This window comes from Corvus hawaiiensis, chromosome Z, assembly GCF_020740725.1.
Source record: "Corvus hawaiiensis isolate bCorHaw1 chromosome Z, bCorHaw1.pri.cur, whole genome shotgun sequence".
NCBI classification, from domain to species: Eukaryota; Metazoa; Chordata; class Aves; order Passeriformes; family Corvidae; genus Corvus; species Corvus hawaiiensis.
The window spans coordinates 73,707,521-73,728,067 of NC_063255.1; the positions used below are offsets into that span (position 1 = coordinate 73,707,521).

A 20,547-nucleotide genomic window follows, 5' to 3' on the forward strand; every position below is an offset into this window, starting at 1 on the left:
GCACTGGCATGAGTAAGAAAGCTCAACACTAGTGGCTTGAGCAGGACTACAGATCACAGGGGATAGAAGGTTAATATGATTAAAACAAAGAATTAACCCAGAGAATGAACAGTTTTATGAAACCTGCTTTGAAGATCTAAATCTTTATCCCTGTATTGGTTCAACTACTTCCCACAGATATATTGAAAGTTTTTTTTTTTTTTTTTTTGCAAAACAAGTAAAACTAGTTTCCTAGTTTTCAAATACACTTTAATTTAAGGGAAGTCATCCTTTGAACTTGAAAAAAGCTGCATGAAAATAATTATAATTAAAGCCAAAAAGAATTTGCAGATATCATTTAATGTCAGTTTGAAAAAAAATACTATCAGATATTTTTAACACCAACTCTGGGCCTCAAAGAGTCTAAAGAATAGGAAGAGGAACAGCTATCTCAACTCAAATTTGCTACAAATATGACTTCATTGATCATGAAGAAGTACTTGTAAGCCAGACACAGAGAGATTATTAAAACCACTTTTATTGATCGATCCTTATTAAACAATTCAAACACCAACTCAACCATCACCTGAGAAACTTGAGAAACTAAATTAACCTGTCTAGAACTCAGGGAGTCATGCTTCCAAATTCCTAAGTGATCAGTTAAACACAAGGGCTTAACAAATGGAACCAAATTAGAATAGGGAAAAAACTGAAAACCCAAGAACGATTTGGAGAAAAACTAGAAAATCTTCATCAGTCACAAAGCACACATAATAATCTTACCTATACCAAAATAATCTTGCCTCATCCCCACTCTAGACGTATTCATTTCCTGTAGCCTTCATAGTTTTTCAGATTCTGGAGACTCCAATAGATTACTACACTATAAACACTCGCCATTTGGGTTGCACTTTGGGCTAGGTCATTGAACAGCTACATTTTTAGTGCCTTCATCTCTCCCCAGTGAATCAAGATGAAGCAAGCTAAGCGAGGTGCAGGAAGGGAAAATGGGGCAGTGGTCAGGCATTCAATCTCACAGAGGAAGCAGCTGGGACCTCTCATAGCAGTGGTCCCTTCTGAAAAGTCACTTGCTGAAAAAGTAATACCTCTCAGCTGACAGTCCTGATGTTTGTGCTTCTGCCTTCCAGGTCTCCACATGGGGCATACTGTCCCCACAAATTTAATTCAAGCATATTTATTAAGTTTTGGCACTCATCACCTCCCACCCTCACATCAGTTGTTTGGGGAAAATTTGTTTCATAGCCATCATATCACAAACCATTCACTTTTCAGGAACACATTCTGGGGAGATTGGTACTGCTACATGCCTTTTTTTCTTGTCAGACACAGCATGTATTGCAGCACATTCCACAGCTGAAAGAAATTTCCTGTTCAGCTGACTGAAAGGATTTTGAGTTGAAAGAACTCTTATTCTCCCTGTTGTCTAGACTGCTATCTGAGGTCCAGAGTTAGTATTATAAAGAGTGTTTTGAGATTTTTAATTTAAATTAACTTATACATGCAAATGGATTTTTTTCATAATAAATACTGTCATCCAGCTTTGTTACAGCTCTTTCCTACAAGAAAGTAAAAAAAATCCCACCAAAAGAATTCCATCTCTTCAATACCAAGAAACTCATATTTAGACCAATGCATGTTTTGTATCAGGCCCTTTAGCATTTGCCCAATTGTTTTCTGGGGGGACTGCTTGGAAACTAATCAGGGAGATGCTTAGGAAAGACACTAGCTATATTGTCCCAAAGTCCTTGTTTACCACTCAAAAGGATACTATAACAGAGTGCTGAAGGGTCAGATAACACTGATTTCTGCTTCCCTCATAACAGCTTTGATTCCTTAATTCAAATCAAACATGCACCAAAATTTTATTTTGAAGCTGAGAAGTGCAAAAGGCATAGTCTATTATAATGCACTAATTATAGTGTACATAAACTAAAATATTTGACAACACATTCCTTTCACACCTCCAATGTCTTACTTTTTTCTCTTCCAATGAACAACTTAAAATCAGAGCTTCTTTTAAACTTTACCCAGCACATCAACTCTGAAAAACAGAACCTTCATGAAACATGGGTGGAATTGAGAGGTTAAGAATGAAGTTAAGAATGAAGTGCAAGCCCAAATAAAGAACTTCTGTCATACTGTTATTGTTTTACTGAAAAGCATTAAAATAGATTATTCTTGTGTGTAATCTAGCCCCAACACTAAAATGGGTTCGATCCAGATTCTCGCTCCAAAGACTCTAGATAATATAAATATAAAAGTAATGAGATTTTACATTCTTTTAAATAAATCTATTAACCTAAATGAGAGTTATAGGTGTCTTTTTCAGACATCTACCTCAGCGCAGTTTATTAACTCAAATAACGAGATTTAGAAGGTAACTCAGACCAGAAAGAAGCACCGTTGTCTCACTTCTTGCAGGCACTCCAACACTTATTTTGCCCAATCACTGCAGTTCTCCCAAGGGCACTTAGGTACATTCTTTACAGCACATGCAATTTTTTTCTAAAGGTTGCAGCACAAAATGAATAGGGCATCAGGGCATTCAGATATTACTCCCTGACTGCTGTCTGCAGCAATCAGCAAGCATTTTGAAAAGACTATCATTAGTCACTATCAACACGGAGCCACCAGAGCCTCTTTCAAGATCAGAGTAAATTAGTGGTGCTGCATCCATTTCCATTCTCACACTGACAACCTCAGACTCCTGAAGCCTTGCAGATACACCTTTACAACCATGCTCCCCACTAGTGAAGGGCTAACAAGACTCAGGCAAGTCAAATGAATACTGGCCAGTACAGGCTTTATTTTCTATAACATTGAAGAACCATGGCACAGCTAAGTCCAGCACCACTTTGACCTTCTCTGTGAGTTTTAAGTAGCTCTTGAACACACCAAAGCTAAAAATAGCTTTTAAAGCAAGTTACCATTGCATATTTCCATTCTAAATGCCAGGAAAATTAATCCACAAGCACCAGAGGTTTATGTCCAAAAAGGAGACAGAGGAGTCCTGTTACTTTATTTGAATAAAGGGAGAGGCCATGGGCATGTCTCATGGGGTCTCTCAAGTTGTTAGAGGATGCAGCCTCCTTTTCATCCTAATTTCCCGGCCACATTTCCCTCTCCCTTTCCCCATTGTCTGAGGTACTTGAGAGACACATACCTCCCGAATTGCCTGTTCAAGACGTCTTTCTAATGGGTACCCCCCCTCCCCTTTTTTTTTTTCCTTTTTCCTTGTGTGTCTGTTCTTTTTCTCTAAGTTCAGGGATTTAACGCAGTCTTGAGTGAGTAACAGTCTGTGTCAATTAGTGGAATTCCTATGGAATTTATGGTTCCTCCCATTGCTTCTTTCACCTCTCAGTATCTGGCTTTATCTACAGCATGCCCATAGTCTGTTTGTGAAGACACCTCCTTCTCATTCCTTTCATAAAGAAACAATAAATTGCTCTTAGAAAATTCAGCTCAGTGATTATTAAATAGAGATCTACATATTCGCAAGAATTTGTAACCTTTTATCCGGCAAAGTGACTACATCTGTTAGTAGAAACAAAGTATTTTCAAACTCACAAGTTGATATGTTACAATTTTAAATTCACATTCAATTTATTATAGTTACTGGTATTTTAAACAAAGGGTGCTAGGTCGTTTTTGCAAGGACGCACTGGAAGATGGCACAAATTACACCACAAGTACTTAAAATCATGCAATTGGGAACTGCTGACATAGTGTCAGGACACGCAGAGTATATCCTACCATCAGCAGGCTATAAAACCTGCTTCCTTGTATTATTTATTCCTGTTCACACATTACTAAACTTCTGCAATACTCTTGATTCAAAAATGACTCTGCCCTTGAGTAACAGGTTATGGAGACATATACATATATACCTCTCTATATACGTATTTATATATATACATGTATGTATCTCGAGCTAAAGCTCTATTGCTAAAACAGAAACTTGAGGGAGCTTCTGAGGGCCACATTTAAAAACGAGCTCACAACTAATCATTTTATTATTTGAATATAGTGGTGAATACCTCAAATAAAACATTAAAACGAAGATTTGTATGAGTTAGTTATTCATGTTTAATACAAATGCAAGTGGGAAAACCAGTAACTTAGTACTGATGAAAGAACTGGATTTAGCTTAACCTTTGCATTCCAACTTCAGGCAATTGGAATAACTGCAATCTGTTTTGCAGGATTATCCTGCACAGTACAAAACTTTTATTTTGACTTTTCAAAACTACTCTTTTTTCTTTCTTTTTTTTTTTTTTTTGTTTCCTTTTTTTTTTTTTTTTTTTTTTTAGCACTCTAGGATAACAGTTCCATGTTCGCTTCTATAGGACTGGTATAGCCTCGATTTTCCAATGCTTTTCTTAGTGATAGGAAGGCTAATGTCTTTACGAACAATTTGATGGGTGAAGGTATGGGTGTTAACATCTTTGAAACGGGTGTCAACGCCTCTATCAACTTTGGGCAGCACGTTCGTTACAGAGCCCACACAGCTTGGCTCCTGAAACAGACAGGGGTCAGCACAAGCCTCAATTTCTGAATTTTAGGGTAAAACGACAGGTTCGGGGGGGGGGGGGGAGGGGGGGGGGCGGAGGGGAGGGCGGGACGCGGGCATGTGACAGGCGGTGCCGGAAGGCTGTATCCTCCTAGTACCTCAGCAGTGGGGAAAGGTAGAGGGCAACATGCGGCCGGGAGTTTAGGATAAAGGGGAGGCTGCGCCCTCCGAAACCTCGAGAGAGAAAACCCCACGGGTGCGTGCCCCGGTGGCCTCTCCCCCTTTATTCGAATAAAGTTGAAGGACTCCTCCGTCTCCTTTTTGAACATAAACCCCTGGTGTTTGTGGAATTCTCCTGACATTAGGCAGGACACACTTCTGGCTCATAAATCATTCCGATTTCCCCGCTAACTCTTCTCCCCTGCCACGTCGTGCCACTTGCTCCACCTTTCTCACAACTACTTCCGCATTCTATTGCCACCGACGCTTGCCTTCTGCTAGCGCGGGGAAGCACTGCTGAAAACCAACCTGACAGCTTCCCCATAACCACGGAGATTCCTGCCTGGCCGACAGGCACGTTTGCCCTTTAACCTATCCAGCGCCCCGGCCCGGCCGGCAGCGGCGCCCCGGGGAACAGCCGATGATTCCACCCCCGCAGACTCTCAGGCCCGGCCCCCGCCTCAGCAGCGAGGCGGGGCAATCGCGCTCGGCCCCGCTCGGCCCCGTTTGGCCTCTCTCGGGCTCGCGCCCGGGCGGTGCTTCCCCTGCAGCGCTACCGGGCGCGGCGGGAGCGCGCACGGGGCCTGGCGGCCCGCGGCGGGAGCGCGCACGGGGACGGGGCTTCGCTGTTGAGGCCGGATCGCGGCCCTGGGGAAGAGAACGGAGCGGGTGCTGAGGGAGTAGGAGCTGTCGCTGTTTGGCGCAGCGGTCCCAGCAGCAGCGTGTGTGTGTCTCTGCGTGTCTGTGTCTCTGTGTGTGCGTTCGGTCCTAGAAACCGCCACGTATTTTTCACACTCAGAAGAATCTTCATCTCCATAGTGAAATCTTTTGGTGCTTAAGCCTCTTTAAAACTGGATTTGATTGTTAAGGTAAAGTTTCACTATGTTTGGAGATGGGTGGGACAAAGATTCGGTTTGGAATAACCAAATCACACCAATCACAAGAATTTGTTGTGTCGTATTTTCGGTGATAATATTGATTGTCTGTACAGCATTAAAGTTCGGTCTTTTACTGAAATCGTTTTAGTAGTGGTGGGTATGCCCTCAGGCATTTTTATTTTCTTTTTTTAAAACTTAGTGGGCACAATGACTGACTTTGAAAAGAACCTGCATCAGGACATGGTTTCTCAGCTGCATGACTTTGCTGCTGCTGGAGACGCAGCCAGGCTGAAGGTGCTGCTCAGGCGCTCCCCGTCCCTGGTAAATGCGGCCGCACGGAATGGCTGGACAGCCCTCATGTACGGTGCCAGAAATGGACACCTCGAGGTTGTGCAGGTTCTTCTTCAAGAAGGGTAAGCTGTTTAGTAGACCCCATTCAAGAGTTTTATTTTGCACCCCCCTTTTTGCCCCTATCAGTTTTGTTTCAGAGAAGTAAATTTACCAGATAGTGGTAGAATTTTAAGGGCTAAAACTCAGGAAAATGTATTCTCTGTCAGTTTATAATTGGGTTCTGCTCTTGCATCCTGCTTTTCATATTTGCTAAGAAAGTCTAAAAGTTACGAGCGTCTCTAAAGTTACTCCTTTGATATTCAAGGATATGCTGTCACTCCTCACAGAGGCCAACAGAATAGACGTAAGTTTGCACCCCATTCCAACCACTGTATTGAATATAAATTTGGTGTATTTGATTGTTCCACTTAAAATTTTTTCTCTGAACTTGATTTGTAATCCACTTGAATCTTTTTTTAGTGTAGAATGTTTGTTGACTCTTCAGTAGGACATGACAGACTCTCCCCTTCCAAAGTTACTGATTGATACGTTTCAGTTGAATCTTAGGTTTTGGACAATACACTTCCTACTTCTTCCTTGACCATGTCAACATTATTTTCTTCAGTTGGCATGGCACCAAGTATGTTCATTGCTTGTCAAAAACCTCCTATTTTCAAGTCATCTGTGTTAGTTCTAGTGTTTCAAGACACTCAGAAATGCAAAGAATGCTGTTCTTCTTGAGACCCCAAAGAAGATGCATGTCAAGCCTGAATAAAGTCGAGATAGAAATACTTCAAATGGAAAATATTTCAAAACTAAGGTAGAATCAAATGTGGCTCAACTGAGTTTAATCAAGCTCAGGCTGTTCCTTTCTGCACTCCAAATTACAGAAACAAGCAAGTTTAGTTCATTCGGTAGTTAATGAGTAACTTCAGGCATAGCATTCTGCAGCTTCCAGTAATCATCCCACCCATTTTTGTTATTTTTTTCAGTTCTGCCCAAGTCTGGTGGCTTCTTCTGGGGCTCAGAATGGGGCATTAGATGAACCACTGGTTTGTACTATAAATCAGTACATTCTAGTATGTAGAGGAGTATGTCAGTGCCAGATTTTGTGTATTGAGGAATCCTTTGATTTATCAATTGGTAAATAGGATAACAGTTTTTGAAGTTTCGCTTTTCATTAAAAAAAAGTGACTATCACTTTTAAATGTCCTCTTCATGTTTGCTCTCTTAGGCAACTGAATCTTGAGATGTTGCTGTGGCCTCATTGGCCTCATTTTAGTTAATGCTTAGAATAATTATTTTGACAATTACAGTTGCTGGTTATATAAACATGAATGTCTATGAAGATAATATTTCATAATATTACAGAGAATAGTCCTGGAAATCTAGTCAGTTGTTTTTTTTATTACAGAATTATAGAATCATAGAATATCCTAAGTTGAAAGGGACCCACAAGGATCAAGTCCACCCCATAGTCCTGCACATCACAGCCCCAAGAGTCACACCATGTGCCTGAGAGTGTTGTTCAAATGCTTTTTGAACTCTGTCAGGCTGTGAGCACTTCCCTGGGGAGCCTGTTCCAGTGCCCAACCACCCTCTCGGTAAAGAACATTTTCCTGATAGCCAACCTAAACCTCCTCTGAGAGAGCTTCATGCCATTCCCTTGAGTCCTGTGACTGGTCATGAAAGAAGTTTCTTTAGCACCAAAAACTTGTAATTAAGTTTTGAGTAGTTGTCTAAACTATACTCAAATTCCCTCAAAAACTACCGAGTTTAATATAAAATCTCAAAATGGTCTTGCTTGTGGTATAGTTACCTGTGTATCAGCAATATTAATATTTACTGGCGTCTTCTTGTTTTAACTGATGAGTCTAGTACATATTACATAATTTGTAGCTTACAGTGACATTTCTGTTTTACCTACCAATTTAAGATTAGCAAAAAATGAAAGTGTGTTATTTTGAGCTCCCAATCAACCTCAATTTATTTCAGGTTTGGGTTTCTTTTTGTCTTTAGTATTTACAATACATATCATGAGGCAATGTTCCCTCATCTGTTTCACTTTACACACATGAGGCTGTATTCTTGATTCTAATTTTATGGTAAATCATCGAATATCCTGAGTTAGAAGGGACCCATGAGGATCAACTCCTGCAACTGTGCAGGACATCCCAAGAATCCCACTATGTGCCCACCTATGTGCCTGAGAGTGTGGTCTAAACACTCCTTGAACTCTGGCTTCATGTCCTCTCACTGGTCAGCAGAGTGAACTGATCGGTACCTGCCCCTCTACTTTCCCTCATGAAGGTGTTGGAGACCCCAGTGAGGTCTCTCCTCAGTCTTCTTTTCTTCAGACTGAACAAGCCAATTAACCTTAATAAAATATTTTATTGTGAATGTTTTGTTGCTGCTTCCAGTAGCTTGTAGAAAGTGATATTTGTTAGGCTGCCTTTTTTTTTTTTTTTTTTTTTTCCATTTTGATTACTGGTTATGAGGAACAGAACTGTAGCCTGACTTTCAAAGCTCTATTTTTGAGCCTTTTCTTAAATTATACAGTGTGTGGAATTTTAATTAATTCATTGCTTTTGGGCTACTGCATGAATTTTGGTGAATGATAATCTGGAAAGGATCAACAAAAATGTGAACTACAGCCTTAGCAAAAGAAGTAAAATTGTATTTCATTACCACGGGGCCCAAAGATTACCCAGTTTAGACAGCGTCTAGAAGTTCTTGTACCTTAATAGTGTCAGATGTATATGCTGTAATTAAGAATAATACAGCATCAGGAGCTTTCCTAAACTTATTTACTCTGGTAACCTCAGCTCTTTCCTGTTTCTTTAGGTGTGACAGGTCCATCGTTAATAAATCAAGGCAGACAGCTCTGGACATCGCTAAATTTTGGGGGCACAAACACATAGCTAATTTGTTGGCTAATGTGAAAGGTGATCAGAAGCCTAGTTTTTTGTCAAATGGTGTGAAAGAATATGAAAATTATTTCGGAATGACGCTTCTGGACAGAAGGAGTGATAAAAGAACAGATTCCAAGTGGCTAAGTAAAAAACAGTGCCATCCAGCTACAGTATACATCCTCTTCTCAAACCTAAGTCCCTTGGTTACTTTGGGTGGGGGAAGAGAGAGCTCGCAGCAACCAGAAGTAAAGCTTTGCAGGCTGTACTGGAAGGATGTGGAACAGTGTATGAACCAAACTGAAGAATGTACCTTGATTTTTCTTGGAGTTGAACTTCAATTTGACATGACCCTGATGGCTGCTTGCAATGGGAAAGTTCTGCAAGAAGATGAAGATGGGTTAGTTGCTTGGTTTGCTCTTAGCATAGATTCTGCTTCTGCTGAAAAATTTAAACAGAAGCATGAGGCCTATTACTTTCTTCACCCGCCAATGCCAGCACTACTGCAGCTACCTGAAAAAGAAGCTGGTAAGATGCATAAAATGCAGCAAGTACAAAATGTGTAATCAGAAAGATACACTTCGATATTTCTTGAGGTATAATTCAAAGAAAAGACAAACCACTGCAAAGAAATCGTGTATTTTCAGTGGCTTTAGAAATATTTTGATTTTTAAAAGCCTTTTAGTGGTTCCGTGAAGAATTTTGTATGTAAGAACATGTGTATTTGCAAAGGACTAATTTCTGCAATGACAATATTAGACTTTAAAATGTATTGATCATCATGGGTTTTAAATAGTACTATTTAAATATTCATGCATGAACATTATTAACATGAAAAAAAGGAAAAAAATCTGTGATTACTGAGTTTTTCATTACAATAAATGAGAACCTAAGTCCTTTATAACAGTGTGTTGAATACTTATTTGACACGGAAGTGTTGAAAAGTCAGGATCACAAAGTGAATTAGTGTTAGTATGGACAACAGATGTTGGTAATGACTGCTGTTGTAGCAGTTTTGCTTTTACATAAGGATAAAGGGAAAGCTTGACTTGCACCTTAAGTTTAAATGGAACAGTGCATTATTATGTCAATACCTGCAGTAGCCCTAAAATGATTATCTGGAAAAGACTTGATAACATATAATTTTGGCACTTTGCCTAGACAAAGTGATTTTTGTGAGAAACAGGGTATACTGATCTGGATGAATTTGTTTCTGAATGCGTAAATTGCCCTGTAGCTATTTAATACCATGTTCTATTGCATTTGCTGTGCTGCAAAGAAAAAGGTATGCATAACTCATATTGCTCAATTTCTCTTGTAGCCATGATTATGATTCAAACCACACTCTTACTTTGATTTTTTTATGTTAAACTTCACTATTTGCTTTTTCTATGCTGTTAAAAACTTAACATTAATTAGTATTTGATTTTGTGCATTTTCAATGTATTGTTTTAAAGGAGTAATAGCCCAGGCGAGATCTGTTCTAGCATGGCACAACCACTACCGATTCTGCCCAACATGTGGGAGTGCAACCAAGATTGAAGAAGGAGGTTACAAGAAAACTTGCTTAAAAGAAGATTGTCCCAGTCTCCAAGGAGTTTACAACACATCATATCCAAGAGTTGGTGAGAATACTCACTCAAAACGGGCCTGTTTGTATTCTTATTGTATGCATGTAAATCAATTTATTTTCTAGTTATTTCAGCTGCTTACTTCTGTCCTAGGTCTTACATATTTTTTTCTCCACAGACTATCTGTGTCTCAGCTCTGTTTAGCACTAAGTAGTTCAGGCTTTCAGGCTTCTCTTTCTTGCACTAGTCTGTGACACAGAATTGCTGCAAACCTTATTGCAACAAGTAATATCAGTTAGGAATTCCAACAGTATAAATGAGATATCAGCAGTACAAAGGGTCATATTTAAAACTAGATACATACTTAAAACTAGATGACAATAAAAAGGGGAAAAGATGTCAAGTTGACAGGGTTGATTAGACCAATAGGAGAAAATATTAAGTTAGAAAAAGATACAATGACCAGAAGTGAGGAAGTTTGTCAAGGTGCAACATCATATGAGAAACTGATAGCAAGGTGGAAAGTAGTCGGTATTTAGTCAGTATTTGCATTGTCACCAAAGTGTCTACTTTTTTGGTGTTTAGTCAAAAATACATTCTTCAGACCTCTGTGGTGAAGAGAAGGTGATAATAAATTAGTTTGCTGCAGAAACTATTATGCTGGATGCATAGCTAGGTTGGTGCTGCTGAGACTCTTAGCAGATTGTGTGCTTTGGTCACAGGTAATTTCTGTCCTGCATTCCAATCCTTGGTTAGTAAACTGCTGCTGCTAAGCATGTATGTTGCACAACAAGATAAAGAGATACCTTGCATGGAGAGTAACCGCAAAGTGAAAAGAAATAACAGCTTACTCTAGGCATGCACACAATTATGATTTCAATATCATTTTTGTCTTTATGTGCATTGGTATGGAATAGACTGGAAGTTTTTACTGTCCCTCAAATGTCAAAATATATTGTTTTCATGTCCTTTGCAGATCCTGTCGTGATAATGCAAGTCATCCATCCAGATGGGAACCACTGCCTTTTAGGAAGGCAGAAGAGGTTTCCCCCAGGAATGTTTACTTGCCTTGCTGGATTTGTAGAACCTGGTGAGTAATTTCATTTTCCTTTACCAAATGTATTTTCTCAATAACAGTATTGTACCTTTACCGAGACATATATTTTGTGTTATGTCGAATTAATTTTTGCTTCCTGATAGATGAGTTGTTGTAATAAATATGCTTATTCTGTATTTTGCAGCTTCTGATTTATTACAAAAAATTACATAAAATATTTTTTTAATTAAAATATTTACATGGTTTCCATATCATGTCTTAAATCACTACTTACAAGGAAAAAAAATTTAAATCTTGTCACCTTGGCTGGTGATACTTAGCAAAGGATTTTAGCATAGGAAAAGTAGATGTTAAAGTGTAACTTAAAGTTAACATAAAATTAAGGATATGCTTATTTGTTTAGGGCCTGATTGATTATATGGAAGATGAGTAGAAATATAGGAGAAAGGTTCACGAAGGATGTCTGGACTTCACGCGGCTCTCTTGAAAGCTGTTTCTTGCATAGGCGAAGTTACAGCATTTCAGAGAGTGGGTATCCAGAGCCAGCCCTACAGCTGCCAGCTCCAGCTGTAGGCATACCTGAAGCCACCCGCTGTTCAAGTTACAAAGCATTTTATACTTTTCTTTGCTGAGTATCTTAATACATGACAACCAATAAGCACCATACACCATACCTTTACATTTGCCTATAGCCTATCATAGCCACTACCATCACCATATTACAGTCATTATTATCCAATCACAAGAGTAAGTAAGTTACAATTTAAGCTTACAGTGGAAAATTCTCAGACCTTTCTTCTTCTTGCTACATCAACATTTCTTGTTTGCCTGCCGTATCTTTCTTTTTGGTAAAGACATGTTTTCTATTGACTTATGCTCTTCTTGAGACTTATTTACTTGGTGAAAAACATGTCTTTGTTTGTAGTCACATACCTTTGTCCTACTCCTAAAAATCTCCTTCCAACTCATCTCCAACCTTTGCCTTCTCAGTTACTCAGTGATCACTGTTTCAGCAAAACATCTTTTACTCTCTATCAAAACTTGCTTTCATTTCTACCTCATCCCCAGTTTCTACATTCAGAGATCTTTCTGCCAAGCCTACATACCTGTGAAACTTTCTTACCAAACTTTCATCCTCTCCAACATAGAAATTATGTCATTCTGAAGGAAAGGTAGAGATATTTCAATAGCTATGTCAAGCAATAATAGTTGAAATTAATTATAAGTACCTGCAGAACAACTTGTAAAACATTCTTATATTGGGAATACGTCTTAATCACCAGTGAAATTATAGTGTATAAATATATTCAGTAAATGTGTGCAGGTTGACATATAGTGACAGCACGAACAAGTTTATTCAGGTATCATTTGAAAGAAGTCAAGATGTTTTATTCTGATGGATGGACTGTGTCCTTTAATGACCCTTTAATCAGTGGTTACAGCACAGTACATGTGTGCATCTGTAGACCTGTGACCATCAGCATTCCACACACATACATCCACAGTTTCCTGTGGATATGGAAGCAAAGCTTTCTATTGCAGTTTCAATTTACAGTATTGTCTGCATCTGTTAAGACAATGAAGGATGAGTTAGGCAAAGGGAAGAATACACTGCAGAAATGGGAGCAAGAATTCTAAATATCTGTTTTCTTACTATTTTAAATACTGATTTTTCAAGTTGTAGTACATGCTGTTACAATTATACTGAAAATCCAGAAATTAACACAGTTACAAATGAACAGATCAATGTTTCAAGAATAATTATAGGAATGATGTATTTTCTACCTAATTTTTGACATTTTAGGTATAGTAATAATGGTTTGTGTGTATGATGAATTATCAATTCAGGAAATAAATATTATTATGGAGAAATTACTACACTTTATTTTCAAAGTTCCATTTTGCTTTGGTGGCTGGTTTTACCTTATTAGACTTTTGTGTTGTGTGCTGAGGTCTTTGCTCTGATCTGTGAACTAGATCTTTATGGATAATTGCCTTGGGCAGTTTCAAATCTTTTGAGTCGGTTCAAAGCACAGGATGTGATCATTGCTTGGAGTATTTTCATCAGCTGCTTGTTCTTTGCCCTTTTTTTTTTCGATCAGGTGAAACCATAGAAGATGCTGTTCGAAGAGAAGTAGAGGAGGAGGCTGGAGTCAAAGTTGGCCATGTTCAGTACGTCTCTTGTCAGCCATGGCCAATGCCCTCCTCCTTAATGATTGGCTGCTTAGCTGTTGCAGTGTCCACAGAAATTAAAGTTGACAAGAATGAAATAGAGGATGCCCGCTGGTTCACTAGAGAACAGGTAAAGTTCAATTTCATTTTCTTCTTCTGTTAATTAGTCTGTGACTGTATTGGTTCTGGCATACAACAGACACTTGCTTTTCCAGCAAGTCGAATGAGCATGTATACTCTTCATTTTATCATACTAAGTTGCATTATATTGTGGTTGTAGGTTAGACACAACCAGAGAAAAACAGATACTCACGGTAATGTCTGAGTTACTTGCAAGCTCATTTTATGACATTTTTGCCAGTTTGCTTTTCACCTTTCCCTTTTGGGAGATAGCCAAGTTATTTTAACCCATTTCCTTAGCAAGGCTGTGGTTTTCATCCCGAAGTAGTATTTAATAGCATTATTCATCACAGTTTCTACAAACAAGCATGCTACCAGATTTGCTGTGAGGGTGGAAGTTAAGGTAAGGACTCTGGGAATTCATTTGTTTGAACATCTTTTTTCATGTGCTGTTTTAATACTCTGGTATTAAATGCAGCTTACTGTGCATTAATAGGAAATCCTACACACAGTAGTTAAAATATAGTCAAATAAAAGAGAGGCAGGAAAGACTTTCACAGAAAGAAGTATTTCAGTTCATGAGTAGAAGGAAAGATTGTTTTCACAACTTAGTTTTCATAGGTTTTCCCACAGGTGGCTTAGGAGCTAAGCTCTTAATAACACTGAACTTCTGCCTAGCAGTTTCAAGTGTTTTGACTGTAAGTCAGCTTGAATGCAAAGTTAGTCACCTACAATCTCAGTGTGTTTCTGTTAACACTGGGAGCATTATTTTAAATAATAAGAGTTCTGAATGCAGCTAGTCACATGCAAGTTGGTGTAGAGCTGGAAATAATATACCTTGGAAATGTACTGAAAGTGTATTGCCATGCTACTTGCAACTGCTTCAGAAAACCAAGAAAACACATCTCCTTTGGCACTACATGTAAAAATAAAAGAATTATTTTTGTCACAGTATAGAGCACCATCTGGTGGTCCTTGCCATAAACAGGCTTCACAAAAACCCTAAATAGTATACTAGCCGTCTCCACAGTTCTGTTAGCAACAAGGTATGCTTTGGGGCACATTAAGCTCAAAAATGTCATAATTCACACTGTGTGGGACTTTCTCTGCATCTACCTTGGAGAATTTCTTAGTAGCTCTTTATTAGCAATATTAGACTGATGGATCATTATAGGAAAATAATTTCTGCATTAATACAATGTTAAATTCTATATAGTTTATAATACTATCTTCTAAAGATAAAAAAATCTGGTTTTACTGCAGGTCGTGGAAGTTCTTATTAAAGGAAACCAGCGTTCTTTCTTTGTACCACCAAGTCGAGCTATTGCACACCAGTTGATAAAACACTGGATTGGAATGAATGCTAATCTTTAATTCAAGTAATTGATTTCTTTAAGTTACTTCTTCTATTGAATGCTTAATTAGGAATAAATTAGAATTGTTTGTCTAGCAAATGTGTAACCATGTGACTTTCTGAGCCTTTACTTTGGTTCCAGAGCTAAACTATGCAAATCTTTTTAGGTGTTTTCAGACCTGAATTAGATTTGGACAAAACCCAGTAATTATCCCAAGCAAGCAAGCAACAAATTAGTAGAATTAGTATGTTGTTGTGCACAGGCTGGGATTTTGTTCTAGAATGAAATTACTGTGCCTTTTGCTCTTACAATTTTTATGTTTGATTTGGTCTTCCCCCACTGTAAGGAGTCACAGCATTACAAAGAGGGCTGTCTGACCCTGCCTGCTGTTTGAATTCTCTACTTACGTCCTCCTGTTTGGCCTTAATTATTTCTTTCTCATTTTTGCCTATCTCCATTCTTTAAATTTCACCTGTGATAAAAATCTACATTCATTTTAAAGTTAATAGCATATGTAAATAGTGAATATGTGGTACTTCATATCTTTTACATTAATAACCTAATTTACATTAATGCTCTAAGAAGAGCATTTACTCATCCATTCTGATTTGGCCTGCACTTACCCAATGGTATGTCAGTCTGAATTTACAGGTATAACACAACACTTTGTTTGTGAAAAAGATTTTGGAGAACCATCCCCAAAAGCCTAAGTATTAATGTTTTTATAAGATAATAATGTACTTATTGACACTAGGCAGTGAGTCATTTCATTCTCTGATAATTAGAAATGAAATTACGGAGTAATGGAGGAGGAAGAACAAGACATATCATCTCAAAATATGCACAAAGTTCTTTATGGAAATAGAGATACTAAGATTATTACTGCTATTAAGAATCTTACACTTGAAATAAGTATATTAACTGCAGCTGTAAGACTGGGAAAGCAATATGTTATTTATTTATGTGTATTTAATGCTACAGTTCAGATTTGTGCTTTAATTTATCAAGTTATTTAAGATAATGTTGATATTTTGAAAATAAAAGTCTACTGGTTTATTATTAATTTCATTATGTAATAGTTCATAGTCTGATATTCTGTAGTCATTGCAGTGATACCAAAAGAAATGCAAATGACCTGAGGAAAATGCAATTACAGTGATAAACTTATTATTATATGGCAATTTGTTTATTTGGAGTAATTTAAATTGTTTTTAACAGTGAATGATGTCATATTTTTTCCAAAATTCTCAGCAATCTGGAATCAATAAAACTGTTCTACAAATCCTGATTGTTCTTTTTTTTTCCCATCCATGTCACACTATGCTCAGCAGTTTTCATGTTTTTTTGGTAAGGCAATGCCTAATATACTTGAAAGCAAGAAGCATTCCTGAGAGACTTGGAGTATTTGGCATATCATGTTGCTTCATTCTCTCCCTTGTTTCAGCCATACCTACAAATAAAGAAAATCAGGTTATCTCTTGAGTTGTCTGGAAAGGAGAAGGAAACAATACACTTCCCTTAAAAATTGCTTTTACAGAGAAGGAGAGTTGTGGAAAGCTGTTGTGGGCCACACGTACCAGCAGGACTGCATGGTAACAGTGGCATTAATCTTTTTTTTTAAATTGTGGGACAGAACGAAGTCTAGTTGCAGGTTGCTCATGAAGTAGAGGAGAACATTGGAAAGTATGCGAACAGTGGAAGCTAAGCAATGAAAGGACATTTCAACTATTACTGGGGTGATTACATTTAGAGAGATGAACAAGAATGAGCAGATGGAAGAGGGAGGATAAAGCATAGAGCAAATATAGGTAGCATAAAAATAGATAGTTTATCACTTTGAGGTAACTAAATGTACATGACTAAAACCCATTGGAATACTAATTTTTTTTGTAGAAAATTATGAGGAGTTGCTATAGAGATGCACTTCTAACAGTGAAACTCCAAACACAGTATCCATAACCAATACTGATGTTAATAATCTGCCTAATTTTTTATTTGAGAACCTGTATAACAGTATATATCTTGCAATTACAATGCTAGTAAGTAAATTGAAAATTTTTACTTTCCTGCTTGAAGAAAAACTGAAAAAGAATCATACGACAAAGGGAACAACACCTGAATAATCTCTGATTTTGAGAATAATATTTTAATGATCTTTCACATCTAGTAGCTTAAGAGTGTCAACAATTTTTAGTCTTTATACATTTTCAAAATCTAAGCCAGGCTTTTGAAAAAGCTTTTGAAGCTTTCATTTCATTTTTCCCTCACCAATAGATGAACCATTTGCAGGGAAGAAGACAAGTCTCTCCTGTTCAAGAAAACTACTTTGATAAATGCAATCTATTTAAGGGAAGATTTTTCCTGGCTTTTCATTGATTAATTTGCCCTGTTTGTAGGTCAAGGTTTGAATTTTAATTTGAATAGTGATACATTTTCTGAATGACAGTTACTGTTTGCAGTTTACATAGGAAATGTCAAATTCGAGAGCCAAATGCTGTGCTTATCTTGCAACTAGACTGGTTTAGGAAAGTGCCAAATTAAATTTAGAAGCAATTAAACAGAGTGTAGTGGTTCTGACTGGAGTATTGCATGGGCAACACCTCCAGAAGATCTCAGTAGTTCGACTTATCCAAAAGACAGCAGCAGCTTTGCAAGCAGGCTTCTTGCCACAAAGTTAATGTGGTACGCAAAGAGAATAGTGTTACTTACAACACTAAAAAGTGTGGTTTTTTCTGCACTGTGTAATAATGATCTCTCTCTTTTCTCTTTTGCTTCTACAATGGTATCAGACCAAAAAGAGTACTCATGACATTAGATGTACAAGGCAGAAAATTATGGAGATGCCTTTTATCCCAGTTTGCTGCTGTGCTAAAGAGAATTACCTTCTATTCAGTATGTAATTTGAAAATATTGCATATTTTATCTATTTTCATGATAATTTTCAAATAATAGAAATAGTAGCTTAATGAAGTAGGAAAAGATAATTAGGTCTTTGAACACAAACCAAAAATTGATACTTCTGATGAAGCTGTAATCTTATGCAATGTAGTGACATTTTACGTAAATATAACACTGGTTATGATATTTTTACAAACTTTGCATTTGTCCCAATAAACATACTACTTTTAACTCATTTTTTGTGCTGGATATATGTAAATGTGTGAAAAATAGAATCATTCCAGTGTTGATTGTATAATATGAACATTAGGTTTTGTGCAGGAGCATTGTCAAGTCAATAAATGATTACCTTGAAGTCTACAACATGTGAGGGAAAAACGGGTGGATGTCAACAGGCTGATTAAAGGTAGACTAGTCATGATGCTTCATGGAATTAAATATACTAATCAGATTCTGAGCTTAGCAGACAGAAATAGAAAAAGAAGTGGAACAAGACTGTGAACATTGCTCCCTCTTTTATCTTTAATTTTAATTAGGTAATCTGATTGATTAAGACTTTTCAGACAAAGCTGACATTTTGTAGCCACTGGGTAAGTTTAGTTGTTACTTTTATTATCTGCTTTAGCTGTAAAGAGTTAAATAACTGGTAGTCTTTTATTGCTTCAGTGATTTGAAGGATATGTATATACTGCATATCACTGCTGACTGGGTTTGACGGTACAGAAGGGGGTAAGTCTAAAGAAAAAAAATTTGAACTTCTTACCCTATTAAGCCTTAGCAAGATGGCCAACCCATCTTTCATGAGCTTAGAAAAGCAAACTGTTCACAGACAGTCTGTAAGAGCAGGCATCTGAGGAAAATCAATATTGGCTAGTAGCAATGGTAAGTATAAACTTTTTTTCTTAAAATTAGGCTCTTTTAGGTAGTATTCTGTAGGTACTAATTGTTACAATTTATCATAGCTGTTACTAAATATGGGAATTCTGCAGATTTTTTTCACAGTGAGAAAATATGACTGTTTTCCTAAATGATAGATTTTTCAGATGGATATTTGATTCCTTAGACTGTATCGGTTATCTTATTTTAGCATATAAGTACTTAAAATTTCATGGTATATAATTTTGGAAATTAAAGCCTCTCTCAATGAAATTGCATTTGTTAGAAGTACTGTCTTTCTGCAACCGGTATTTCACATTGGAATACGAGGAGTGCTGTGATAAGACTACAGCATTAGCAGTCAAGAAGGAATATTAAATGTTGAGTAGAGAAGCTTACATATTCATTTTTCAGCAATTAAATAATCCTGGATAGTAATTTTTTTTTTCTCCTACTATTTCATCATCCTGCAAACTGAGCTACCTTTGGTAAAGTATGTCCATATTTCTTTCTAAAGAGAGAAGCATTCCAGCATTCAGCTAAGAAATGTAGGTATTTTCTCAAGACCTCTGCCAAAGCTAAAAAAGAGTGAATGAAATAAGCATCTCAAATTCTTTTGTCATTCTAAATCTAAATTACTCCTTATTTATTCTGTGTAAATTGCTCATCTGGAGAAAGTGACCCTGTAAACTGCATGTTCAGAAAATATGGTGTCTTAGTTTCCCCATTTTGGACACCAGAAATCAAACGCTAGAAGTTAGGATAGGGTGGTGGATTTTGGCCTTATTTCCCTTGAAATGGAATATTTTTCATACATAATTGTAATTTGTATTTTATAGTCCCAGGCATTTTGAAAATAAACTACCTCGTTTTCAAAGAAAATTGTTATACTGTACGCCTACTGTGCAGGGTTTTTTTGGTGAGCTGATTTTCATGTATAATCAAATACTTCGAATTTACCTGGTTTCTGTTAAGATGGGTGAGCAATTCTGAAGCTCAAAAAAACCTGAAGTAATTCAGATACTGAGAAAGAATTATAGTATTACATTGACAGTAACATCTTTGACTATAGAAATTACGTTTCATTATTGAAAATGGTTGTGTGTTATAGTGAGATTTCTGCAAATTTCATGACCAATTACTGCATCACATCTGGAGGGTATTTCCCTTACTTGATGTCATTTTTGGTATTGACAAAGCACAAATTCCATAGCTAGCACTCTAGATATCGGAATGACAAACTCACTGACATGAACAGGCTAATCCCGCTAATACCCAATTTAGGAGGTTTCCTGTGGTCTCTAAAATAAGAATAGCAGAGGTCCAACAATGTAAACAGAAATGGCGGTTTATGTGATTTTTAAAATATGTTTTCAGAGCTTCTGATGAAGAAAAGTTATTTTATGCAGTAGAAAAGGGATGTAATGCACAATGCATCAATAGAGAACAAATTCTGTTCTCTATTTACAAATATGTTTTTACTTATATGATAATGAATATATGAACATCCATTGCAATAAAGTTGAAATATTCATTATTTGTGTTAAAATCATGATGGAAAGTTTTATGGAGCTTTTACAGCACAGAGGCTACCTACTAGTTTGTTGCCGCATAAGGCAGTGTACATTTTAAATGAAGGTAAAAATGAAAAA

The 20,547-nt window shown here is 37.2% G+C and overlaps 2 protein-coding genes across 3 annotated transcripts in view; both read left to right on the forward strand.

Annotated features, from left to right (window-relative positions):
- The first annotated feature begins 5,292 nt into the window (after nt 1-5,292).
- On the forward strand, nt 5,293-16,403 carry NUDT12 (nudix hydrolase 12). Its single transcript, XM_048290998.1, has 7 exons — nt 5,293-5,598; nt 5,807-6,020; nt 8,782-9,374; nt 10,304-10,471; nt 11,394-11,507; nt 13,577-13,776; nt 15,030-16,403. The coding sequence occupies exons 2-7, from the start codon at nt 5,815-5,817 to the stop codon at nt 15,138-15,140; spliced, it is 1,392 nt and encodes a 463-aa protein (XP_048146955.1). The 5' UTR covers nt 5,293-5,598; nt 5,807-5,814; the 3' UTR covers nt 15,141-16,403.
- Nucleotides 16,404-18,819: 2,416 nt separating this feature from the next.
- LOC125319635 overlaps nt 18,820-20,547 on the forward strand; it is a 40,998-nt gene continuing 39,270 nt past the window's right edge. For both annotated transcript variants that reach the window (XM_048290996.1, XM_048290997.1), the window contains exon 1: nt 18,820-18,901. The gene's annotated coding sequence lies outside the window, so the exon portion shown is untranslated. The remainder of the gene's footprint in view (nt 18,902-20,547) is intronic.